We start from the raw sequence: 21,604 nt of genomic DNA on the forward strand, positions 1-21,604 counted from the left end.
AAATTTTCCTAGTAATTCAAATTAGGCTCTCTGTCACAAAGGCCTAGGCTGTCTTCACTAACTGAAGCATGATGCTAATGAGGAAAACGACATAAGGTCAATCTACATAAGGATCACCTTCATTTTAATCTATGAATGGAAGGACCCAAAGCTTATACATATTGCAAATGAAAACAGCGAAAAAATACAAATTCATCTCTTCTATTAAAAGAAACAATTGCTTATTAAGAGCCATTAGCACAATCTTCTCATAAGCAGGACATATATACATTCCATTATATATATAAATCTATAATTAAAAACAGAATTACAAAAATATCATTCCTATTATTCTTAGCCATAAATTTACCCATATGAAATTAAATTATATTCACTATGATATTGGATAGATGTGTCTTTACAGAAAATTTGTATTTAACCAATGATTTTTTTTTACCTGTTTAACACTAAACACAATTATATGGGCTTTAATAATTCATCTCAATTGAGTATCATGCCTTTGTTTGGGGGATTTATATAGTTTCTTGTGTATATTCATTTGTCAATAGCCAATTGATCAAAAGATTGAAGAAATTTTTTAAATGCCATTGTGTTCCTGAGCTCTGATAAATGGAACTGCTCAGAAGTGTGTGCATGGCTTAAGTTAAAACAACTTCTTAAAAGAATGTGAAAATGGCTTATAGTATTTGGGGAAAAAATAAGATCCTAATGTAAAAAGAAACACCTTTTAGAAAAAAGAGAGCCATAAAACTAAAATGCAGCTCTCCTTTTATAAATTATATTTATAACTATATACAAAATTTTGTATTTATATATGTATACTTATATACATAATTTTATATATAAATTATAAATTATATTTGTGATTTCCTAGATAGAATTCTGTAGTTAAGAAGAATTAAAAATATACGGTATAGCGAATGTTCAGCACCTTTTGCTCCTCTATATAATGAAAAATACAAAATAAAACCAGAAGTAGTGAAACAAAGTGGCTACTTAAAAGAACTTCCAATAAAGTACTCTCCAACTGACATTACCGCAAAGTTTATTTGACATTTTATGAGAAATTTAGTGTACATTGTGCTTTCACTATCTCTCCCTGTCAATTCATTAGTTGAAAATACGATAATATCTTGGTTTTTACAAGAGCTACTTGAAGATTTAGAGTCAGCTGTAAAGGGGAATTTTAAATAGAGAATGTCACTTTTCCTCCCTGAATAGTGGATTTCTTTTACCTTTAGTTGGAGCACCAGGTCCATTCGATATTTACCAAGAGGATTTATGTCATTTAGAATCAAAGCAATGATGATGTCAATCCCATTAGATTCATGAGTAGCAATACACGTCTAGAAAACAAAATGTTTATAAAATAATATTCTATTTATAACATAAGAGCACTAGAAATCATTTAACATAAGATAACAGAATTATCTTAGCTTTTTGACCTTTAAAATATAATTAAAATTTTACTTTGAGATTAAATCAAAGGTTTAAGTCTTACTTCTTTTGCATAGAGTCTGACTACTAATTGATTAGTATTAATTAAATGGCTTTGTATGCAGAACACTGAGAGATACACTGTGTGTAATGGGTGTCTCTTAAAATGGACCATTTTTATAGAATTTCAAAGAACACTGGTTAAGTTCTCTTTCAGTCAATAAATTTTCATATGCCCTTCAATAGAGGAATTCTTTAAATTTAGGATTTTATGATATGATTTATCCTGGCTGAGAGAATATTCCCATTTACAGAAGAAGTGTGATCTTTTTGGCTAAACAAACTTTATTGGTACTGATGTAGCATTTTAATTTAGCTGCTACTTAATGCTAAATGAGTGAAAGTGATGCTGCACTTGCTGGGTGGCAACAGACAGGGAATATAGACACCTCCTGGTGTTTTGCGGACGTCCCGTCAATGACAGTGGTTGAGGAAAGTTCAGTAGATTCTTTAAACTTGAGTGATTTATAGAGAGATTTACTTGGGGGAAAGTTTATAAAACATCTTGAGAGAGAAACAGTATTTTGAAGATTAGGGACTATGGTGCTAGGACTCTGAACTTACTTTATTTTATAGAACTTGAAAACCAGGAATTTGTGGAACTCCATGTTACAAGGCAGCACCCAGTGTCAAGGGGTTGAAAAATTGAAACCCAGGGGAGTTAAATGGGAAAGAGTCAAATCAAGGTTACTCTAAAATAACTGTTATTTTTCAGAAGGGGCTTCATTTCTCCCTCCATACAAGGACATTTTTACTCCCCTAACACAAAGGAAAGGTGTTTTCCATCCATCTTCTACACTTGCCGAGGTTCTCCTGATCGTTAAAATGTTTGCTAAACTTAGAGGGAATCAATTAGCAGATCGTTTCTGGAATCTGCTTGCAACCAACCTTCTTTCCTTCCACACATTTTCAGAGCATACGGTTCAGGGTAAGTGATTTTTAGAGAATGTGGGGTTCATGTTATTTTATTATTAGTTTTTACTTTTAGTGCTTACCTAATTTAGTAAGTTACTTTCAAAACTCAATTTCATCCTCTTCTAAGACCAAAAGTAGGGAACACATGTTTTCTATTATAGATACACATATTTTTACCAACAAAAAAACCAAATCTCTAAATTTGTGTATTTTTCCTTAGCTTTAAATCAACTGTTAGGTTTTCGTATATCATTGCCCTAGGAGACTGAAATATAATCCAGGAAAATAAAGGGCAAAATTCACAAACTCTTTTACCATGTCATATGCACATTACAGAGGGGGAGAAAGTAGCCCCATAACAAATTATTCTGTCAGTAATTGTGTTTTTATTCTATGTTCTTATGTATGTGTGTATGTACGTGTATGCATATTTTTATGCATATATGTGTGTATACATATGTGTGTTTATGTTATATAATTCACGATAGGAAAGCAAATTTCTTTTTCAAATTTCTTTTTTATGTTACGCATTGATATTTGGTCTCAAAGTTTTCTTTAAAATTTATCTCCAGAAATGTTTGTGATTTGAAAACTTTTTCTTCCAGAGTGGACCCAAGCTTGTGACAGCAGACCTACAACACTTGAGAAGATGTGTGAACAGTCTACTAATAAACTCCAGGGTGGCTCCCTTCCCTTTACTAGCTTGAGTGTTCTCTCTTCTACTCTCACAATGTGTCCTTGATATCCAAGAAAACGGAATCAGAGACATACATTCTGCAAGAGAGAGTTGAGACTTTGCCCCAGAAAATCTAATACAGTCAAAAGAGCACTCTATTTAGACTTAATCAAAAGTCCTGAGTTTCAAGAATGGCTCCACAACTTACTGATTCTGTCACTCTGAGACTCTGGAATGTCACAACCTCTGAGTCAGAATATATGGTCAGTAAAATGGGAGCAATAATACATATTTCATAAATTTACTGTGACTATAAAGGAGATAATATACACTACCCACTGCAGTGGAGCCAAAGAAGCCAAGGGAGTTTATTCCACAAATCCTAGAAAGAGTCACTAGAGATGAAAGCTGATCAAGGATGAAAAAACATATTCTACTTTTTGATGTGTGATTTCTCTCTGGAACATTTTCATGGGAATTTTCTTTTACAATGAAATTAAATTAAAATATGGCATAGTATTTGCTAGTCTATAATTCAGTCTCTGTATGTTTTGTTAGGAAAGTAAAAATACGTGGCAAAGCAAGCAGAAAGATCTTTTACATGTACACAAAGGTTGGCTTGCTCACCAATTTGATCCCTTTACTAATTAGTCACGAACGTTTTGCACGAAGAACTGCTTTCACGCTTACCTGATTTTCATGACATGGACCCTGGCAGTACTCCGTCAAGCTCTCCAGAGTCTGGTTGACCAGCACTACGTTCTTCTCATTGATGTAGAGACCCAACAGGCCCAGGCCGCCCGTGGTACTTCCACAAATGCAGTCCAGAAACTGAAGGGTCTCGCAGACAAGGTTGTAATTGGTTTTGTTGTTCTGATTCCTCAAGAAGTTCTGAAGGCAAAAGAAAATATACCCAAAGGGTTAAAAAAAAAATCACTGCTAATTGTTTTCAGTTCTCTCTGTACTTGTGTTTTTCTAACTTGAAAAGATCCCCATGGCAATATGGAATGAAACTGCTCTTTGTAAGAAAGTGTTCACATTTATTAAATTTCTCCTAGGTTTAAGAAAAAAGAAAGACTCATGTTTTTTTCCTTAGGGATCTATATTTATCAGTATACTTCACAACAAACATTTCTCAATATCATTATTTTAAAACTATATAGAGAGGGCAAAAATAATAGGCAGTAGGAATAGGGTAAGGAAAAAGGAAACTAGAGAGAAGTTAATTAAGGAAAGAAGCAATCAAATTTTCAAGTAAATGACCCTTTATGAACAGTGCAGCTTCAAACAATAAATGATACAACCATTACGGAGGGCAACTTGAAGCCCCTAGCAAAATTTTGAGCTAACATACAACTCCATTTCTACAAAGTTATTATATATAGAGAGAGAGACTATATATAGAGAGAATATATATATATTCTTTGTGGACGCAATTCCATCAAGAGGGTCATTGCACACTGCAAAAACAGCAAACACTGGAAACTACACCATAGCCATCATAATGTGACTGGCTTAGTAAATAAGAGTATATCCAAACCCTGGAACATTGCAAAGCTATAAAAATGAGGTATTTCTTTAATATGTACTGATATAAATATAATCTAGTAATAAGACATATTGCTAAATGAAAAAAGAAATTGAGGGACACTATATAATTTTTTTTAAAAAAGGTTTACATGTAAAGATCAATACGCTTATACATGCATAAAAATTTCTAGAAGGAAACATAAGCTGTTAATAGTAATTTCTTTGGGGGAGTAAATATGGTGAAAGGGTAAGCAAAGAGGGAAACTTTTATTTTTTATTTTATTACTTATTTGTATTAATTTATTATTTAATGTATTTATTTGAACTTATTTCTATCATTTATTCTTTTTTTCTTTTAGTTTGTTTTTGTGATTTTTTTTGCCTTTTTTTTGGTGAGGAAGATTGGCTTGAGCTAACATCTGTTGCCAATCTTCCCTTTTTGCTTGAGGAAGATTGGCCCTGAGCTAACATCTGTGCCAATCCTCCTCTATCTTGTATGTGGGATGCAAAAATAGCATGGTCCGATGAGTGGTGTGCAGGTCCACACCTGGGATCTGAACCCATGAACCCTGGGCTGCCATGGCAGAGTGAGCAAACTCAACCACTACACCATCAGGCTGGCCTCTCAATTTTTTTTCTGTGGCAAAACACACATAAAATTTACCATCATAACCATTTTTAAGTATACAGTTCAGTGGTATTAAATATATTCATAATGTTGAGCTACCATTCACCATCAACCATTTCTAGAACTCTTTTCATCTTATAAAACTGAAACTCTATGCCTATTAACAACTCTCCATTCTCCCTGCCCCCAGCCCCTGGCAACCACCATTCTACTTTCTGTCTCTATGGTTTTGTCTACTCTAGAAATCTCATATAAGTAGAATCACACTGTATTTGTCTTTTTTGTGACTGAGGCTTCATTTAGTATTATGTCCCAAGCTTCATGCATATTGTAGCATATGTCAGAATTTCCTTCCTTTTTAAGGCTGAATAATATTCCATTGTATATATGTACCATAATTTGTATATCCATTCATCTGTCAATGGACACTTAGCTTGCTTCTACATATTACCTATTGTGAATAATTCTATCATATATTTTTACTAAAACAACTATTTTATAAGAAGCATTTTCCAAATTGTCTGATCCCACATTCCTATCAGTAGAATGTTTAATCAGATACTATATAACATATCTACCTCCTACACGAACAGACAAAATGGGTCAGGCTAAGCACTAGGCACATATTCAGTATCTTCCCTCTGGAAGTAATGCTTCTGGCCTTTGCCTGCCAACAGCTCTGAAGTTGTGGTGGGGTGGTCCACAAGAGTCATGGCTTCTGCCATTCATTCATGCCTGAGCTTCTCATCCCCTTGGAGGATATTTAATTCAACTTACATGAATCTACCATTTCTTATCAATTCAGAATACCTGCACTCTAGACCCTTACTAGAGAACACAACTTCAAACTCTGCTGTCTCTCTAATACTGGTATGTGCTCTTAGAAACCAGTTCACCTTTCATGTCATTTTGCCATGGTGACAATAAGCAATGTGTAGAAATAATGTAAAAAAGACGAGGGGGGCAAAATTCCTAGGCATCCTTAAGCTCATCTATTTGACAAAGTCAAAATGTACCAAAAACGATGTAAGTCCAGGACTATATTCATTTACACTTGTATCAGCCTTCATTGTTGTAAAAAATCCTCTCTTATGTTAACTCCATTTCCAATGAAGACATATAAATATACTCTGTATCCTCACTCAAGAAATATGAATTCTGGGGCTGGCCTGGTGGCATAGTGGTTAAGTTTGTGCACTCCCCTTTGGCTGCCCGGGTTCATGGGTTCAGATCCCAGGTGCAGACCTACACACCACTCATCAAGCTATACTGTGGCAGTGTCCCACAAACAAAAATCAGAGGCAGATTGGCACAGATGTTAGCTTAGCAACAATCTTCTTCAAGCAAAAGAAAAAGGAAGATTGGCAACAGATGCTAGCTCAGGGTCACTCTTCCTCACCAAAACAAGAAAAGAAATATGAATTCAGTTGGAAATGATAAAAGTTTCTGAAGTCTACGAAATCACAAAAGGTACAGGTGATGCAAATGTGACCTTAGTCAACAAATACTGGAATACTAGGATTAGACAATGCCCATCAAGGCTAAAAAGACATGAGTTGAGGATGCAAATGATAGTACTGTCTGAGCCTGATCTTTTCATACATAAAGGAATTTTCCTCTTATTTTTCTTTACTTAGATACAAAAGTTTCTTCCCATTTCAAAAAAGCACTGCTGGTTTTATTGATTCTCTCTCCAAAACTACTTGTTAGTTTTATTTGAATTTAATTCCTTATAATCATAGGCTGCAACCTCAGCTTTCACACAAATAAAGATCAAATACCTGTAGTTCGCGGTTGTGGTTTTCACATAGTAACTGAAGAAATCTCAGGATCGGCTGCATGATGGCAATTGCAGGACTCATTGTGACTTCCTCTGCAGACTTTTCCTCCGCAGTTCCTGCTTCTGATCCTGCACACATAATGTCTATTTCTGGATCCATTTCTCTTCTGTATACACAGTATGCTTTGGATGTTGCTGAAGAAGCTTCTGTTAATTGCCCTTTCATTCCCTCTTTTAAGTGTAATGATGGATCTCTTACTGAAAATAAAGCAGTACTCTTATATTTCTGAATTAATTTCCTTTTGCTCATTAAAATTAAAAAAAAGACAACCAGGCGCCCAAATTCTCTAACAAGTGAGTTAAAAATCATCTGACAAGAGGTGCAACAATTTCCCAAAAGTAATTTGAAGTAGTTACTAAAAAATTAAACTTGCACTGGGATATTAAAGATCTTAATGCCTAGCGAATTTTACGAGGGCTGATGTCTTTCTGATAAACATAAAATATGAGCGTTCAGGAATACGAGAAGACGGGAAAAACACGGCCAACTTCAAAATGTTAATATTTATATGATTTTTATTTACTACCCTGGTGACTTTGTTACTCCAACTACCAAGAATCTTTCATTAGCATATAGTGCTGTAATTTCTGTTCTTAAAGTTTAAATTTCATGAACACTCAGAAGGTTTGGGATAGTTGCTCTCTGCTATGCATTCCACAATGAAATCAAACATTTTTATGTCATTAGTCACTTTGCACTAAAGGCTTGTTTGAGTTTGGTTTTGCAAAGCTGTTTCAAGGTCAACCCCCATGACCATAATAATTCAGAGCCACAGTTGGGATAATTAGACTAAGGTAAGGGAGATGACAAAGATAAGTGAGATCTAAACTTTGTATTACCCTCTTTTCTCTCACTTTACTCTCCCAAATACTCAACTATTTCTTTACCTCTCATTCGTGGACCAGATGTCATCAATTCATTGTCATCATCCCTTTTCTTGTTACCTAAGTCTATGGTATTAACCGTCACTGTTGATCTTATCTCTTTCTGAGCAGCCTTCATTCGGTCATAGAGAACTTTGAAGAATTTTTCTGACTTTTTTTGTTCATGCAACTGCTGGTAGAAAGAACGCTGCAAGAAAACATATTTTAAGGTATCAATACCCAAGGGGAGAAAAGTAGTGTTTTTATGCTTGAAATAAACATAAACATTACGGATAAAAGAACACATTTAACGTGCTGCCCATTATTATTTCAGAAATTGACAGCTTTTGCCAGTCTCCTGTACTAGTTAATGCATACTAATAATAGCTTGTATTTGCTTAGCACTTTCCAGTAAAATCCAACATGTTTTCATATGCTGTTTAATTCATCCTTACTGATCATTTATTTTAAGATTTACAAAGGCACTGTAAGAAGTTGCATGCCAAGAGTTCTTTGATTTTGATGTTATTATGAAGTCATGTATTGATTCAATACATTCTTATTGAGTGACTACTATGTGCCAGGCCCTATGCTAGCACTAGGAGTAGAACAAAAAGGAAAAACAACCACAATCCCTGCCTCATGAGTTTGTAATCCACAGTGAAAAACAGCCACTAATCCAGTGATCATCCTATGCAAATGTGAGTTTATGGACAGTTACAAGAGTTATTTTCCTCTTTATCTAAATTAAAGTACATTTAATTTAGATTGTGTTACCATGGCAGCCTTACTCACAGGAATCCACTGATAAATAGGACTGAGTTCTTTTGGTACTTCATTAGCTACATTGTTTTGCATGGGGTCTAGGAGAAGCCACCAAAAAATGTGTAAAATGAATTCTGCTTTAGAGTGAATAATGATATAGGAAGAATTCAACACCAAACAGTATGATAAAACATATCTTAGTGAGAGGTGGAAATCCTGAACCTTGGGAATATCTGCTCTAATCATTGTTTGCTTAGTGACTTGTGGAATTATCCAAAAGAGGTAGGAGATAGGAAAGACGACACACTCTAGAGAAGACAGAATTTGCACTGGGTGGGAAACGGTAAGTTATTATTACAAAACCATGGGATAGACACAACACAAACAAGAGAAATGGAAGCAAAAAAAATTAATGATAATGACTTCAGTAATGTACTAACCAAAAGAGAGTTATATAACCTTGATGAGAGACAGTGTGAAGAAAACAAACGAAAAAATAATGATTTCCAGATCAAGTAGAATTGACCATAATCCAATAAATCTAGACGGCCAATTTTGGGGAGTTTGGCTCCTGCAGATACGCTTTCCTGAAAGAAGGCCTAGAACCATGACCCACAGGTCCCGGGACTTGCAAGTGAGACGCCACGGGCATCAGGTCAGGAAATGGATGCCTGTCCTGCAATTTTCGATACGGGCAATATACATTCACTGAGTGTTTTATGAAGCCTTAGAAGTTGGCTTCATACCTACAAGGGGAAGCTCTAAGCAGAGGGCTAGCAACCCCTCAAGAAAGCAGGCCAAAAAGCCACCGTAACCATGGCAACGACAGTGAAACAGTCGAGCCGGTTCTGTTAATTCAAAGGATAAATGCAGCATCTACAGACCTCAACGGTCTCACAAATTAAGCTGATGTTAAACCCTAATATTTTCAATATAATGGAGTTAGAAGGTGGAAGGGGGTTCCAATATATTAATGAGGAAGTTATAGAAACTTTGTGGCTCTATGAAAACAAAGTTTTATAATTTATGTAGTCCCTTGACATACGTTATCTCACTGATACTTTCAGTACAACTGTGTGATGAATAGAGAGTGCTCTTATTTCCATTTTATAGATCACCTACCTAAACGGCTTGCCCAATATTACATAACTAGTAAGTGGTAGGGCTAGGAGTTAAATCTAGATTCTCTGACTCTAAATTGCTAAGTTTATAAAGTAACCTCTTCAGCTCAAAAAAACAGATTATTTACATAGACACGCCTTTTTTAAACTAGGGCTCTACAAGCCGAATAGTATGATTTTAATAAAAATCAAAAGTATGTTATATATATGTATATATGTATATAATCTCAACAGGTAGCATAAGGATTTCTCTTATGAAAGGTATGATTTTTAATTAGGAAACTACCTCTATCAGTTGCACAGAGTATCAGGGGAAACTTTCAGGTTTTTTCAGGAGCCAAGGGTGATGGAGAAACAGACGTGGGCCACAGAGGAAGGAGTTTCCCCCAAGAAGAGGAGGGAGACTAGAAACGGGAGGACAGAGAAGGGAAAGGAAGTGAGGAGCTAGGGCATGATGCAGGGTGAGTCAGCCAGTGAACCTTCCCAGGAGCGAGGAAGTAGAAGGCTGTTTTAGAGAGGAGATACTTATAGTGGTTAAGAGCACAGACTCTGGAGCCAGACTGCACGGGTTCGAATCCCGGCTCTATCTCTAAACAGCTATGAGAGCTTGGGTAAGGAAATTACACTGTCTATCTTGGATGCTTCTTTGGTAAGATGAGATAATATTTAAGTTACCTCATAGGTTGTTGTGAGTATTAAGTAAGTTAATACATATAAAGCACTAAGAACAGGACCTGGTATTTAGCAGGTATTCTTTTCACTATTGTTATTAGTGTTCAATTTAAAATTGTAATATAAGTACCTCCTCTATCCTCCCCATCAACTAATCTTTAATAAAGCACACTAAACATATAAAGTGACTTATGAAGCCAAGAGGGTAGAGATTAAGGAAGGGGATCAGATTCCTATCTCAGGAGCACAGAAATAGGGGTGTCAACACAATCAACGAACTAAGAAAGCAAGACTTCAGTGGCTAAGGAGACTGTGAAACTGTAAACGCCCCTGGGGACTGGCAGAAGTCTTGGAGAGGAGTGGGTTTTAGACTGTTAAAGGGCAAGGAATGGGATTCAAGCTGACCCTAACCAGATAGACCTCTTAGAGCCAGGAGCACACAGCTGACATCTGGGTTACACAATGATGTAGATGTGAGAAACCTAAAGGGGGTAGGCTGGTAAATGAGATTGTCATAACCCATCTTAAAAGGTTTTCACAAACAAAAACAAGCTAATGTTATTTCATCAACAAATATTGGTTGAATGGCTATAAAGCATTGTAGATATAAAGAACAGGACACGATCCCCTACTTTAAGAAAGATAAAATTTAATTGGAAAGGTAGGTATCATACAAATAACGATAAAGTAACACAGGCAAAGTGCCCAGTGAGCATTAAAGAAACAAGTGCTATGGGAACTCAGATAAAGGAGTGGTGGCCAAAGGCCCCAGCCAGATATGGAAGACTGTGAAGGAGGTACATCTTGACTCAGACCATTCCTGAACATTTATTGAGCGCCTAGATTGCGCCAGACATGGTGCCAGACACAAGGCATAAAAAGATGAACAACACGTGGTCTCAACCTTTAAGGATTTATAATTTACTAGACAGAGCCTGAGGCACACATGAAGTGGCGCAATAACGTGGCAGAAATGCTACTGAAGATGTCTGCAGGATACGGCAGAGGCATATAGTAACTAGAGAACAATTCTGCCTAGTGGGACATGGGATCAGAAAAGGCTTCCAAGAGAAGTTCATAAGTTGAGTCCTCAAAGAGGAGAAAGTAACATGAGGAATAAGACAACGCCTCTGAGGAACTACAAAGTGCTTAGTATAGCTGGCGCACAAGAGAGAGGGAGAAGAGGGGGGAGGTGGAATAAGAAAGGAAAAGTTGGAAAATTTGAAGAGATTAAATCATGAAGGATCTTACGGACGATGGCAAGCAGTTTGCCTTTATAGGGCAAGTGACAGATTTTAAACAGGAGAATAACATGTTTTTTGGAAAGATATCTTTGGAAGCAACACGGAGAATGATTTGGAGAAGGGCGAAAATGGAATGAGGGATAGTTCCTGCAAGACTACTCATCATGGTCCAGGAAAAGATAAGAGGGATGGGTAAAGATAGCTGGATGTGCAGAGATTGAAAGCAGAGTATGGATATGACAGACGTCAACAGGGCAGAATCAGAGGTTGGCCTTCGATGAGATGTTTGGGAAGAGAGTGAGGGTGAGTAAGTTGAGGTCAAGGCTGGCTTTCAAGTTTCTGGCCAGACAGCTGGGTAGGTTGCCAGTCACTGAGAAAGGTAAAGCAAAAGGAGGAGTGGGTGGATGGCGAACAATAGTGGATTCAGTTTGGGACATGTTGAGTTCAAGGTAGTTATGGGACATCCCACTAAATATTTCTGGAAGATAGCTGAACGTAGAGTCTAGAACTTGAGTGAGTGAGTTGAGAATCATCAGCATTGACTGGAAGTCTAACATGTCAAAATGAATGAGATCAGGCTGAGGGAACAAGCAAAATAAACAGACGAGAGCCCAAAGAAACTTGAGAGATGTCAGGAGTTAAGAGTTAAGTAGAAGAGTTAAGGAACAAGTGCCTTCAAAAGAGGCTTAGACGGGCCAGCCCTGTGGCCAAGTGGTTAAGTTCGCGCGCCCCGCTTCAGTGGTCCGGGGTTTTGCCAGTTCAAATCCTGGGCACTGACACGGCACCGCTCATCAAGCCACGCTGAGGTAGTGTCCCACACGCCACAGCTAAAAGAACCCACAACTGAAATTACATAACTATGTACCGGAGGGCTTTGGAGAGAAAAAGCAAAAAAATAAAATTAAAAAAAGAAAAGAAAAAGAGCCTAAGAAGAAATGGTAGGAGGTAGGAAGAGAAGAGGTTGGTGTCCCAAAGCCTAAACTGAAAAGGTTTCAAAAAGAAAGAAAAAGTCACCAGTGACACTTGCCACAGAAACATTATATAAAAAAATAACTGAAAGGTGTTTTGGTGGTGAAGGGATGTAGGGAAGAACTTGTCAGGAATTTCAAAGTGGAACACATGGTTTCTGACAGGAGCTGCCTTCTTCTCCAGCAAGAAGAGGACATAAATAAGCATAAATACGTATGGAAGGTGAAAGATAATCTCATCTGATGATCCTCAGTGGCCCAGAAACAGGAATCTAGAAAGCAGTGGAATCTCAAGGATTGCTTCTACCTAGAGATGCCAAAAGAAAATCCTTCACTCATCTGTGAATAAGCTACACCTAACATTATGCAGTTGCTTAGACAATTTCTTGAGAAAGTCCCAACTGATTATCTGGTTGTAGAAGACACGAAAATTTCCAAGAAAACCCACTCAAATCCCTCCACCACGCGGTTCCCCAACTTCCTCAGGGGAATCTGTGCTGCAGCTTCAGGACCACGAGATTTTCAAGACTTGTTTTTGAACTAAGGAGTCTCAGCATTTTGGAGTTGTTTTTTGGTCTCCGTTCATGAGGCCTTTCTTCCTAAAGCCAGCTGCTGTCGGGTATGTCATATAGTGAAGTTCCTGTTGCTCATTGATGGTTAAATAAAGGAAAATATCCTAGTTTTTAATGAGATGTGGCTTCTACTTGCCATGAATGGGGAAAATGGACTCTGGAATTTCCACTTAGCTGTAAGCATAGTTTCCTTTCCCGACCAAGGCAAACCTAGAAGGAGCAGGTAGTGAGCGGCAGGAGCAGGTCTAGGAGGATGATGGGCGTTCTCTGGGAGCACCTCCCAGCTCTTGGGCTCATGCAGCATGTTCTGCCTTTTGGTGCAGAGGAGTCCAGGGGCAACTCGGCATGAGTTTCAACATGAAATGTGTCTTCTGGAAATAGGGTCTGATCCCTGCATGCAGCTGAGCACACTGGTCACTGTAGTGGAGCACTGCATAGACAAACAATGACTTTCAACTCACCCCGCCTGAGCTGAATGAACAAATAAAATGGTTCTTCTCTCCCCCGGCCAGTGAAAAATTCACTTGCTCAGAGATGTTAGAGTAATGAGCACAGGGAGATACGCGGCAACAAGTAATGCTACTGTTCTAAACTTTGAAAAAAGTATATAGGAGGAAATGTGCTGAGATGGATGGTGAATGTTATTGAAACCCGTTATAATGCCAAAAACTGTGTGAGGAGTTTATGTATATTACCCCATTTAATAATACATTTAATTCCTTTTTTTTTAAGATTTAATGTAGATGAGTCAAAACGTCATTTTTATCTAATAAAAGTTGGCCTAAAATTTCTCTAAATAAATCCGAATTTCTGGTACAATGTTAGAAAGGATGCTTCTAGGAAATGTTCTGCTTCACTGAATAATTTGTGCTCTATAGTTTCTATAGCAAGTTAAACAAATTATAAGGAAAATGTGATACAAGGTTGTTTTTTTTATTTGAGATAGTCATGAGAAGCTAAAAGAAATAACAGTACTTTCCCGTGGTTTCTATGACAAGTAAATAAGAAATACAAGTAACATATGTTATGCCCATCATGATAAGCAGGTACCTGAGTTTGCGTATTTCCTCCTTCAAGCAAGGCAATGCCAAGTAAAATGCCTTCTGAAAAAATCCTGTCATTTTTGGTGTTCACTATAACATCAATGACAAGTTCAGATGCACCTTCTTTATCCAGGAGACACTGAATATCTGACATTGATATCCCCATCTTATCGGAATCTTGTCCAGAAAAGCTTCCTGTGATTAGGAAAAATAAATAAATAAACCTTAATTACAGACATTATTAGCATACAAAGTTTTCAAATTCTTAGGCCTTAAGAATATTTATCAATGAGATTTTTTCCCTACAAAGTTAAATATAATAGAAAACTTAGGTTTTTTTAAAAAAAGTCAAAAGTTTGTAAAAACATAACTTTTTATTAAATGTATGACATTTGTAATTAAATATTTTTTCTTAATAAAAAATACTTTAGAAAAAGAAAAATAGCTTTATTTTTGTCCTTAACTTACATATTAAGAAATTACGACAGTTTAACTATTTTCCAAAGTCAAAAAGCAAAATTAATTCAATTGTTCAAATCTGTTTTATGAACCCGAAATTGTACCAATGTTTTTAGCAGTGCTCTTTATTTTTTTCCAGTTTTACTGAGATATGATTGACATATAACATTGTATAAGTTTAAAGTGTACAACATAATGATTTGATATATACGTATATACTATAAAACGATTACCACAAAAATATTATCTAACATTCATCAGCTCACATAGTTACAATTTTTTTTCCTGTGATGAGAACTTTTAGGATCTACTCTCTTAGTGACTTTCAAATATAGTAAACAGTATTGTCAACTATAATCATCGTGTTGTATATTATGTCCCCAGGATTTATTTATTTTATAACTGGAAATTTGTACGTTTTGACCACCTTCACTAAATTCCCCTACTGCCTACCCCTGATCTCGGGCAATCACAAATCTGATCTCTGTTTCTCCAAGTTTGGTTTTACTTGGATTGCATCTATAAATGAGATCATACAGCACTTGTCTTTCTCTGTCTGACGTATTTCACTTAGCACAACACCCTCAAGGTCCAACCACGTTGTCACAAATGGCAAGATTTCCTTCTTTTCTTTTATGGCTAATAGTAGTGCTTTTTAAATGAATTTTTTATATCTGTACTCTTTTAAGTAAAATACTAGAGTAACACCAGCATGAAGATATGTTATGAGAATCTTAAAATGAGGAAAAAATCATTAGTCTTGCCTCCGCCTTGTGCAGACTTGCTGTAGGTTCCAGCGAGGGGTCCGTTCATACCAACTCCATAATCACCCTTAAAGTATCGATTCAGGAGTATTTTTCTTAATGTGTTACCCTAATAAAAAGAATAAGGTAAGTGTTAGTTATTGTTTCTTTGCTAACAAAAGGGGAAAAAAACAGTAAATTAAAATGCCACTTAAAATGCATTTTATGAATGATGTTGAGACATGGAAAAATTAACTTTATGCTACATATTTTCTGAGACAAAATTTGCAAATATTTCCCAAGAAAATAACAATTTTGCTTCTCCCAGAAATAAAGAATAAAATATAGTATTTTCAATAGAACGTACTAGGAAAATCACAAACACTATAAGTTTAACATTTACAGGGTCAAAAACTGAGGATCCCAGTGTTCTTAAGAATATCAGTGGTGCCTAAAGAAACACCAGATTCATAAGCACTCTAAGAATTGGAAAGCAAAAGCCTTAGTTAGAGGAGCTCAGTAAAAAGAGTTAGAAAAGTACTAGGTATACAGCAGGTGCTCAAAAATTAAGCTTGATAAGACTGAATTATATTTAATTATATTTACATTTAATTTTTATCTTAATTACATTTAAACTCCAAGAGTGAATTATACTTAAACTCCAAGAGCTTTATTCAGAAGACAGTGGGCAAAAGATAATATAGTCCTTTATAAAATGTGTAATTCAAAAATTCCTAAGTCTTCGATTTTGTACTTCAATTTTGTGCAAGATATTTAGAAAATATTTTGCGATATAGTCACTTGTATGTACATAAGAAAAATAGATAACTCCAAATCTTCCGTTTTATTGGTTATTATTCTTTTACTTGACAAAAGTGATTTTTAAAGTATTATTTAAAGAATACCTCTTAAAACTTTTTAAAAATTTAAATGAACACAACTACTGAAACGTTATCCCTATCTTGCAGGTATGGAAACTGTGGCACAAGAGCTTGTGTAATTAGCTGCAGATCATGCAGCTAACAGGCGGTGGAGCAAGAGCTGAACTCAATTCTTGACTGCAAAGTCCAGGCCATTTCCCCACGCCAGGCTGCACGCCCCCCTCCCCAAGCACATCTCCCTTTTATGCTGTGACACATGGTTCTCATTGCTCCTTCTCTCTCATGCTTTGGTTATCCTTCTTTCTCAAGACCTTCCGGTTCTGTTAGTTCTCTTGTTGCACTCCTCTCCTCATCTTCTCTCTCCCCATCAGCAATTTCATCTGGTCCTTGGTTGCACAATCTCTTCTGCAGCTCTGACGGCAAATGTGTTTCCTCCATCCTTGACCTTGCTCTCCTAAGCTTCTCATCATCCTGTTTCTACTTAGATGTCCTCATCTACATCTGGAGGTTCACTGGCACCTCAAACTCAATTTTTCAGAATGGAATAGCCCTTCTCTCATAAACCTGTTCTCCTTTTCAATTTATTTTAAGGAGATCAGAATCTTTTTAGTCATTTAGGCTCCAAACTCAAGGGATCATCTACTATCCCCCTCATCTCCACTGAAATTGACAATCATTTGTGAAATCCTACCTATTCTATCTTCTCAACTGTAGCTTCCAGGAGTGCCTTCACCCATTATGTTTTAACCAAATTGAACCATGTGATGATTTTTCAACCACAGTTTTCTAAGTCTTTCTCTTTGCTCACATCATACTCTCTGCCTGAAAAAGCTCTTCTTCCATTCTTACTCATGGCCGCGTCCTATCTTCCCTCTTCATTCTACCAATATTCATTAGGTGCCTAGTGTGTTTCAGGTACTATCCTAAGTGAATAAGATAACTCTCCCTTCAAAGAGTTTACAATAAGGTCAGTTCCATAATGGAGATGGATACTAGGCCCTGAAGAAGCACATAAGAGGAAAGAGTCAACTCTGAAGAGGCTTTACATGCATACCTTCCCTACTAACCCATAGATTCATCAGAGCAAAGCTGTTTAATGTGCAAGAAATATGCTCTAAAAGTCACTGTGCCAAGAATTTTAATAGATACTTGCAGTGTCTGGAGTTGTTTATCCTTATAGTGACTTTTATTTATTTATCAATACTTAAGTATTTAGAACACAGACATTTATTATTGCTTCGTATTTCACATTTTCTTCCTTTAAGACCTTTTCATGGAGGGGTGTAGTGAGTAAAGGTGATGACTCGTCTTGGAAGAAACAGTGAGGTGTGAGACTTTATTCTACTAATGAATATAACTCTACTTATCCCTTATACAACCTAAGTGGGACACCTAGAGAAGACATAACAAATGAAAAGTGTTTCCTTTTTTTATTTTAAAAGAAAGCCTTTTGAGTTGAATTAATTTCACCTGGCCAAAGAAGGATCCTTCCAAAAGGGGAGGAAACAAAATAAAACATTTCTTTGGAGTCAAATGGGGTTTTCCTGTGTGTTTCATTATAGCAGAAGGAGATGGCTATAAGAGCGTTTTTAGACCCAAAAACTATGGGGTTGAAGTTGTAAGTTGAGGAGAAAAATTTGAGAATATATTAACTGAAGAACTACATTTCTTTAAAGGATAGCTTAGTTTCTCATACTAATCCTGGTTCTCACCTCCCCAGACCAATGTATTGTTTCTCACTCTAATCCTGTAAGATACAGTTGGCCCTGATGTAATGACTAAAGCTGACAAACGTGAAAATCCAGGCCTGTTTTTCTTGAAATTCACAAGTCAGTCTCATTGTCCGGAAGAAAACCTGTTGTGAGTAGGGTCCCTGTGAACTAGCTTCCTTTCTATTCTCCATAAGAGAGCCTTTTAACCACATTACTCCAAGAACCCCACCAAGAGATAAACAAACAAGAGTTTGGTTTTTATAAAGAGAGAAATAGAAAACTGCATTTTACCATTTGTTTAAAAACATGCCCTTTATATTGCTAGAAAATAAGTTTATTTAAAACTAACCACAGAGTAGAACTCTGCCATTATTTCTAAATTCTCTTTGTGCAGATAAAATAAATCACAGGTGCTTATCAGATTCATAAACATCAAGATCAAATGAGCAACACTCTTCTTGTCTAAGCCCAGTCTGGTTAGAAGCACATGTTTTCTAATGTAATGTAATGTAATGTATGTATTTTCTAACATAATATTCAGAACACTACAGAAAGGGGAGGGGACTCCCTCTATCTGTGTTCTTAACTCTGGAGCCACACTGCCTGGGTTCCAATCCCCTCTATGCCACCAGGCTAACTGGAGGATCTTAAGCAAGTTATTTCACCACCCTGTGCCTCAGACCCACAAGTGTCAAGTGGAATAGTCATAATGCTTACTCTCCTTGGGCTTCTGTGATGATTAGATAGGTAAAAATACATGAAGTACTTAGAACAGTTCCCAGCACATAATAAGTGCTATATAAGTTGTGCATATTGATTTTATTGTTGGTAGTATTAATATCACCCAGATTATGGAAGAGTTTACAATTTACCAAGTGCTTTTGTACATACTTTCTCACTTTATACCAAACCTTCCCCAAAAAAGTGAAAAAAATTTCTCATGTACTAAGACAATGGCAAAAATGATAAACTGCCTGGAAATCCTAATTTGCCCACTATTAATCAGTCCTTGGAATTATCTACTTGTGAGCTAATATACATGTACTTCACTATATAAAATGGACCTTACAATTTCAACTGAAGTGGAAAAAAGTTTACCCTAGTTCAAACTCCATTGTTTTCAGCAAAGGCAAACTTTGGTGCTAAAAATAAATGTAGAATAGGTACAGATGGATCACGATTCTGTTCTGTTTGTCTTAGTCATCCTCATTTAAGATTGGAAAACTTCAGATATTGCTACAGCACAAGTGTAGCAGAACTGATTTCTGCTGCCAAATATAGAGTTCTGACTTGACGGATGATAGGTAAGTACTGTGTCCCAACTTCTCTTGGGACATTCTTGGTGGCTTGCACTATCTGTGATGGATTATAGTGGTGAGGGCTCTGATGCAAGTCATTTCTGCAAATTCTTTTAACTCAAATAAAGTAATTATAGGACCATTGTCAGAAATTCCGCTGGCGGGATTGTAAATAATTATCTCAGAGCTGTAATTACCATGGCAGAAATTTGGGAAAGAACTACAAGTATGTTAAGCCATTTTGAAAAGAATTCTACCACTATCGGGAAGTTCGACTTCTGTACTTGCTCTTCAATTCCAAAGTGAATTCCTGACTGGGCTTCCCATGGAAGGTGTCTGTGTGGGATTAGGCCCAGGAGCAGGGAATGTCCTTTCCAGTCTTCAAAATCAGAGTCAATTCCAGGCCACAAGACACAGCTTTCAGCCAACGTCTTCATGTGAACACATCCCAGATGTGCTAAACGTAAGGTAGCCAAGATAACTAACAACCACCTTCTGAAATTACAACAAAACATCTCCATAAAAAGACATCTTTTTTGGCCAGAGAAGTCATGCTGACAGTTTGTGAATATGTGGGAGGATTGGCTTTTTCCTGGCTACTTCCTGTTGCACCAACTCCAATGTATCAAAAATTAAGAAGCTTAGAAATGACTGCCTTTCATGCATAGAAAGGATAACAAAAATGTATTAGTCTTAGAAAGGACTAAAGATTTTCTTTGATTTTCGGGAAAGCACGACACTGGTTGCCTTAATAGGAGTTAATAGTATTAGAAGTGAGGACTTCAAGGGCGAGATATTTGAGGTACTGATTCCACATCTGTTTCCTCTCCCTTGGAAAAATGATACACAAAAGTAATATTTTTTCCATTGTGGACAATATAATCAAGACACCATCAAAACATGACACCACAATAAGAATCCTGGAAAACTAAATCCTCAAGTGGTAATTCAAAAGGTAATGAAAATTGCAAACCAAAGATGTTAAATTTAGGGTTTTCTCTCAAGGACTAATGATTAGCTACTAATCAGCTTAGACAAGATCTGCAAGAGGTGATTGTGTGTACCCATAGTCTCCACATAGTATCATTTCAAAATTAAACTTGGTATTAGCCTAAGTGGTGTTTCCATAACCTTTTAATTTAATGATGGCATATCTGATTAAATATTCTTCCTCATTTGAATTCCCAGGGGTAAAAAGGTACATTTCTAATTTCAAATAAATTATTGCAACAGCTGTACCCTAATGGAATTACATTAGGTCCATCACTATAATCAATTACGTCTTCAAGGAACTCCTTTGGGAAAATGTGGCCAATCTCCTACAATCTAGCTGTCTAATGGTTTGAATTTCATTCGCTGACTCCAAGGAGTGGAAGCCAATTCCCTCCCCTGATGCTTTTTCCCAGCTCTCATAAGATAAGAAACACAAACTTGAACAGCAGTATTCTTATTACATACATTCACAAGATGCTCTTCATCAACACAATGACACAATCATTATAATCTAGAGAAACATACAGATGTCTCAACAACTCTAATAAACGAGCTTATGAGGGAAAAAAAGACTGTGGAAAATTTTAAAACCAATTATTCATACCCTGCAATGATAATCTACTTTCATCTTCCTTCCTTCCCCTTTTTTTTATTCATTGTAAAGACATATTACATTCCTACCATGTGTCAGGAACCAGGGGAGGCGATGCAAAAAGATATTCTGCAACATATGCTAAGAGAATTTTCAAATGCGTAGAGTTGAAACATATGGCACTGTTTTTGAATATAAATAATCCTTACCAGACCATTTGATTCCATTTGTGAAATTTAAACATTTAAACAGTACAGGATGATATTTAAACATTTGATGATGATGCTGGAGATAAGAGTGACTTCAGTCGTCACTCCGGGTTTATCAAATATCCTAGCCTCTAGACAAACAGGGTTGCTGAGAAGGCTTTGTGAGGGGATGAGTCTGTGCCCCAGAACTAGCAAGGAGTAAAAGAAACTATTTATTTCCTTTGGGGTACAATAAAAGCCTCTCAGTATTTGATTTCCAGGAAATATACTGACTCACATCAAACCCAACAGACTCATACACTTCAACCATTTTAATACGGGGTCTGCTTAAATTCAGAGGTTGAGAACTTAGGCAATCCCTCACCAATAGTACTTGAGAATG

At 36.5% G+C, this 21,604-nt stretch overlaps 1 protein-coding gene across 2 annotated transcripts in view; it reads right to left on the reverse strand.

Annotated features, from left to right (window-relative positions):
- ITPR2 (inositol 1,4,5-trisphosphate receptor type 2) overlaps nucleotides 1–21,604 on the reverse strand; it is a 473,043-nt gene that overhangs the window by 149,841 nt on the left and 301,598 nt on the right. For both annotated transcript variants that reach the window (XM_070620853.1, XM_070620852.1), the window contains exons 38-43: nucleotides 15,559–15,667; nucleotides 14,343–14,530; nucleotides 7,975–8,158; nucleotides 7,028–7,284; nucleotides 3,779–3,979; nucleotides 1,236–1,346 (exon numbers count right to left, since the gene is read on the reverse strand). In XM_070620853.1, coding sequence (XP_070476954.1) covers nucleotides 1,236–1,346; nucleotides 3,779–3,979; nucleotides 7,028–7,284; nucleotides 7,975–8,158; nucleotides 14,343–14,530; nucleotides 15,559–15,667 — 1,050 coding nt within the window. The remainder of the gene's footprint in view (nucleotides 1–1,235; nucleotides 1,347–3,778; nucleotides 3,980–7,027; nucleotides 7,285–7,974; nucleotides 8,159–14,342; nucleotides 14,531–15,558; nucleotides 15,668–21,604) is intronic.

The sequence above is a fragment of the Equus przewalskii genome, chromosome 5 (assembly GCF_037783145.1).
Source record: "Equus przewalskii isolate Varuska chromosome 5, EquPr2, whole genome shotgun sequence".
Taxonomy (NCBI): domain Eukaryota; kingdom Metazoa; phylum Chordata; class Mammalia; order Perissodactyla; family Equidae; genus Equus; species Equus przewalskii.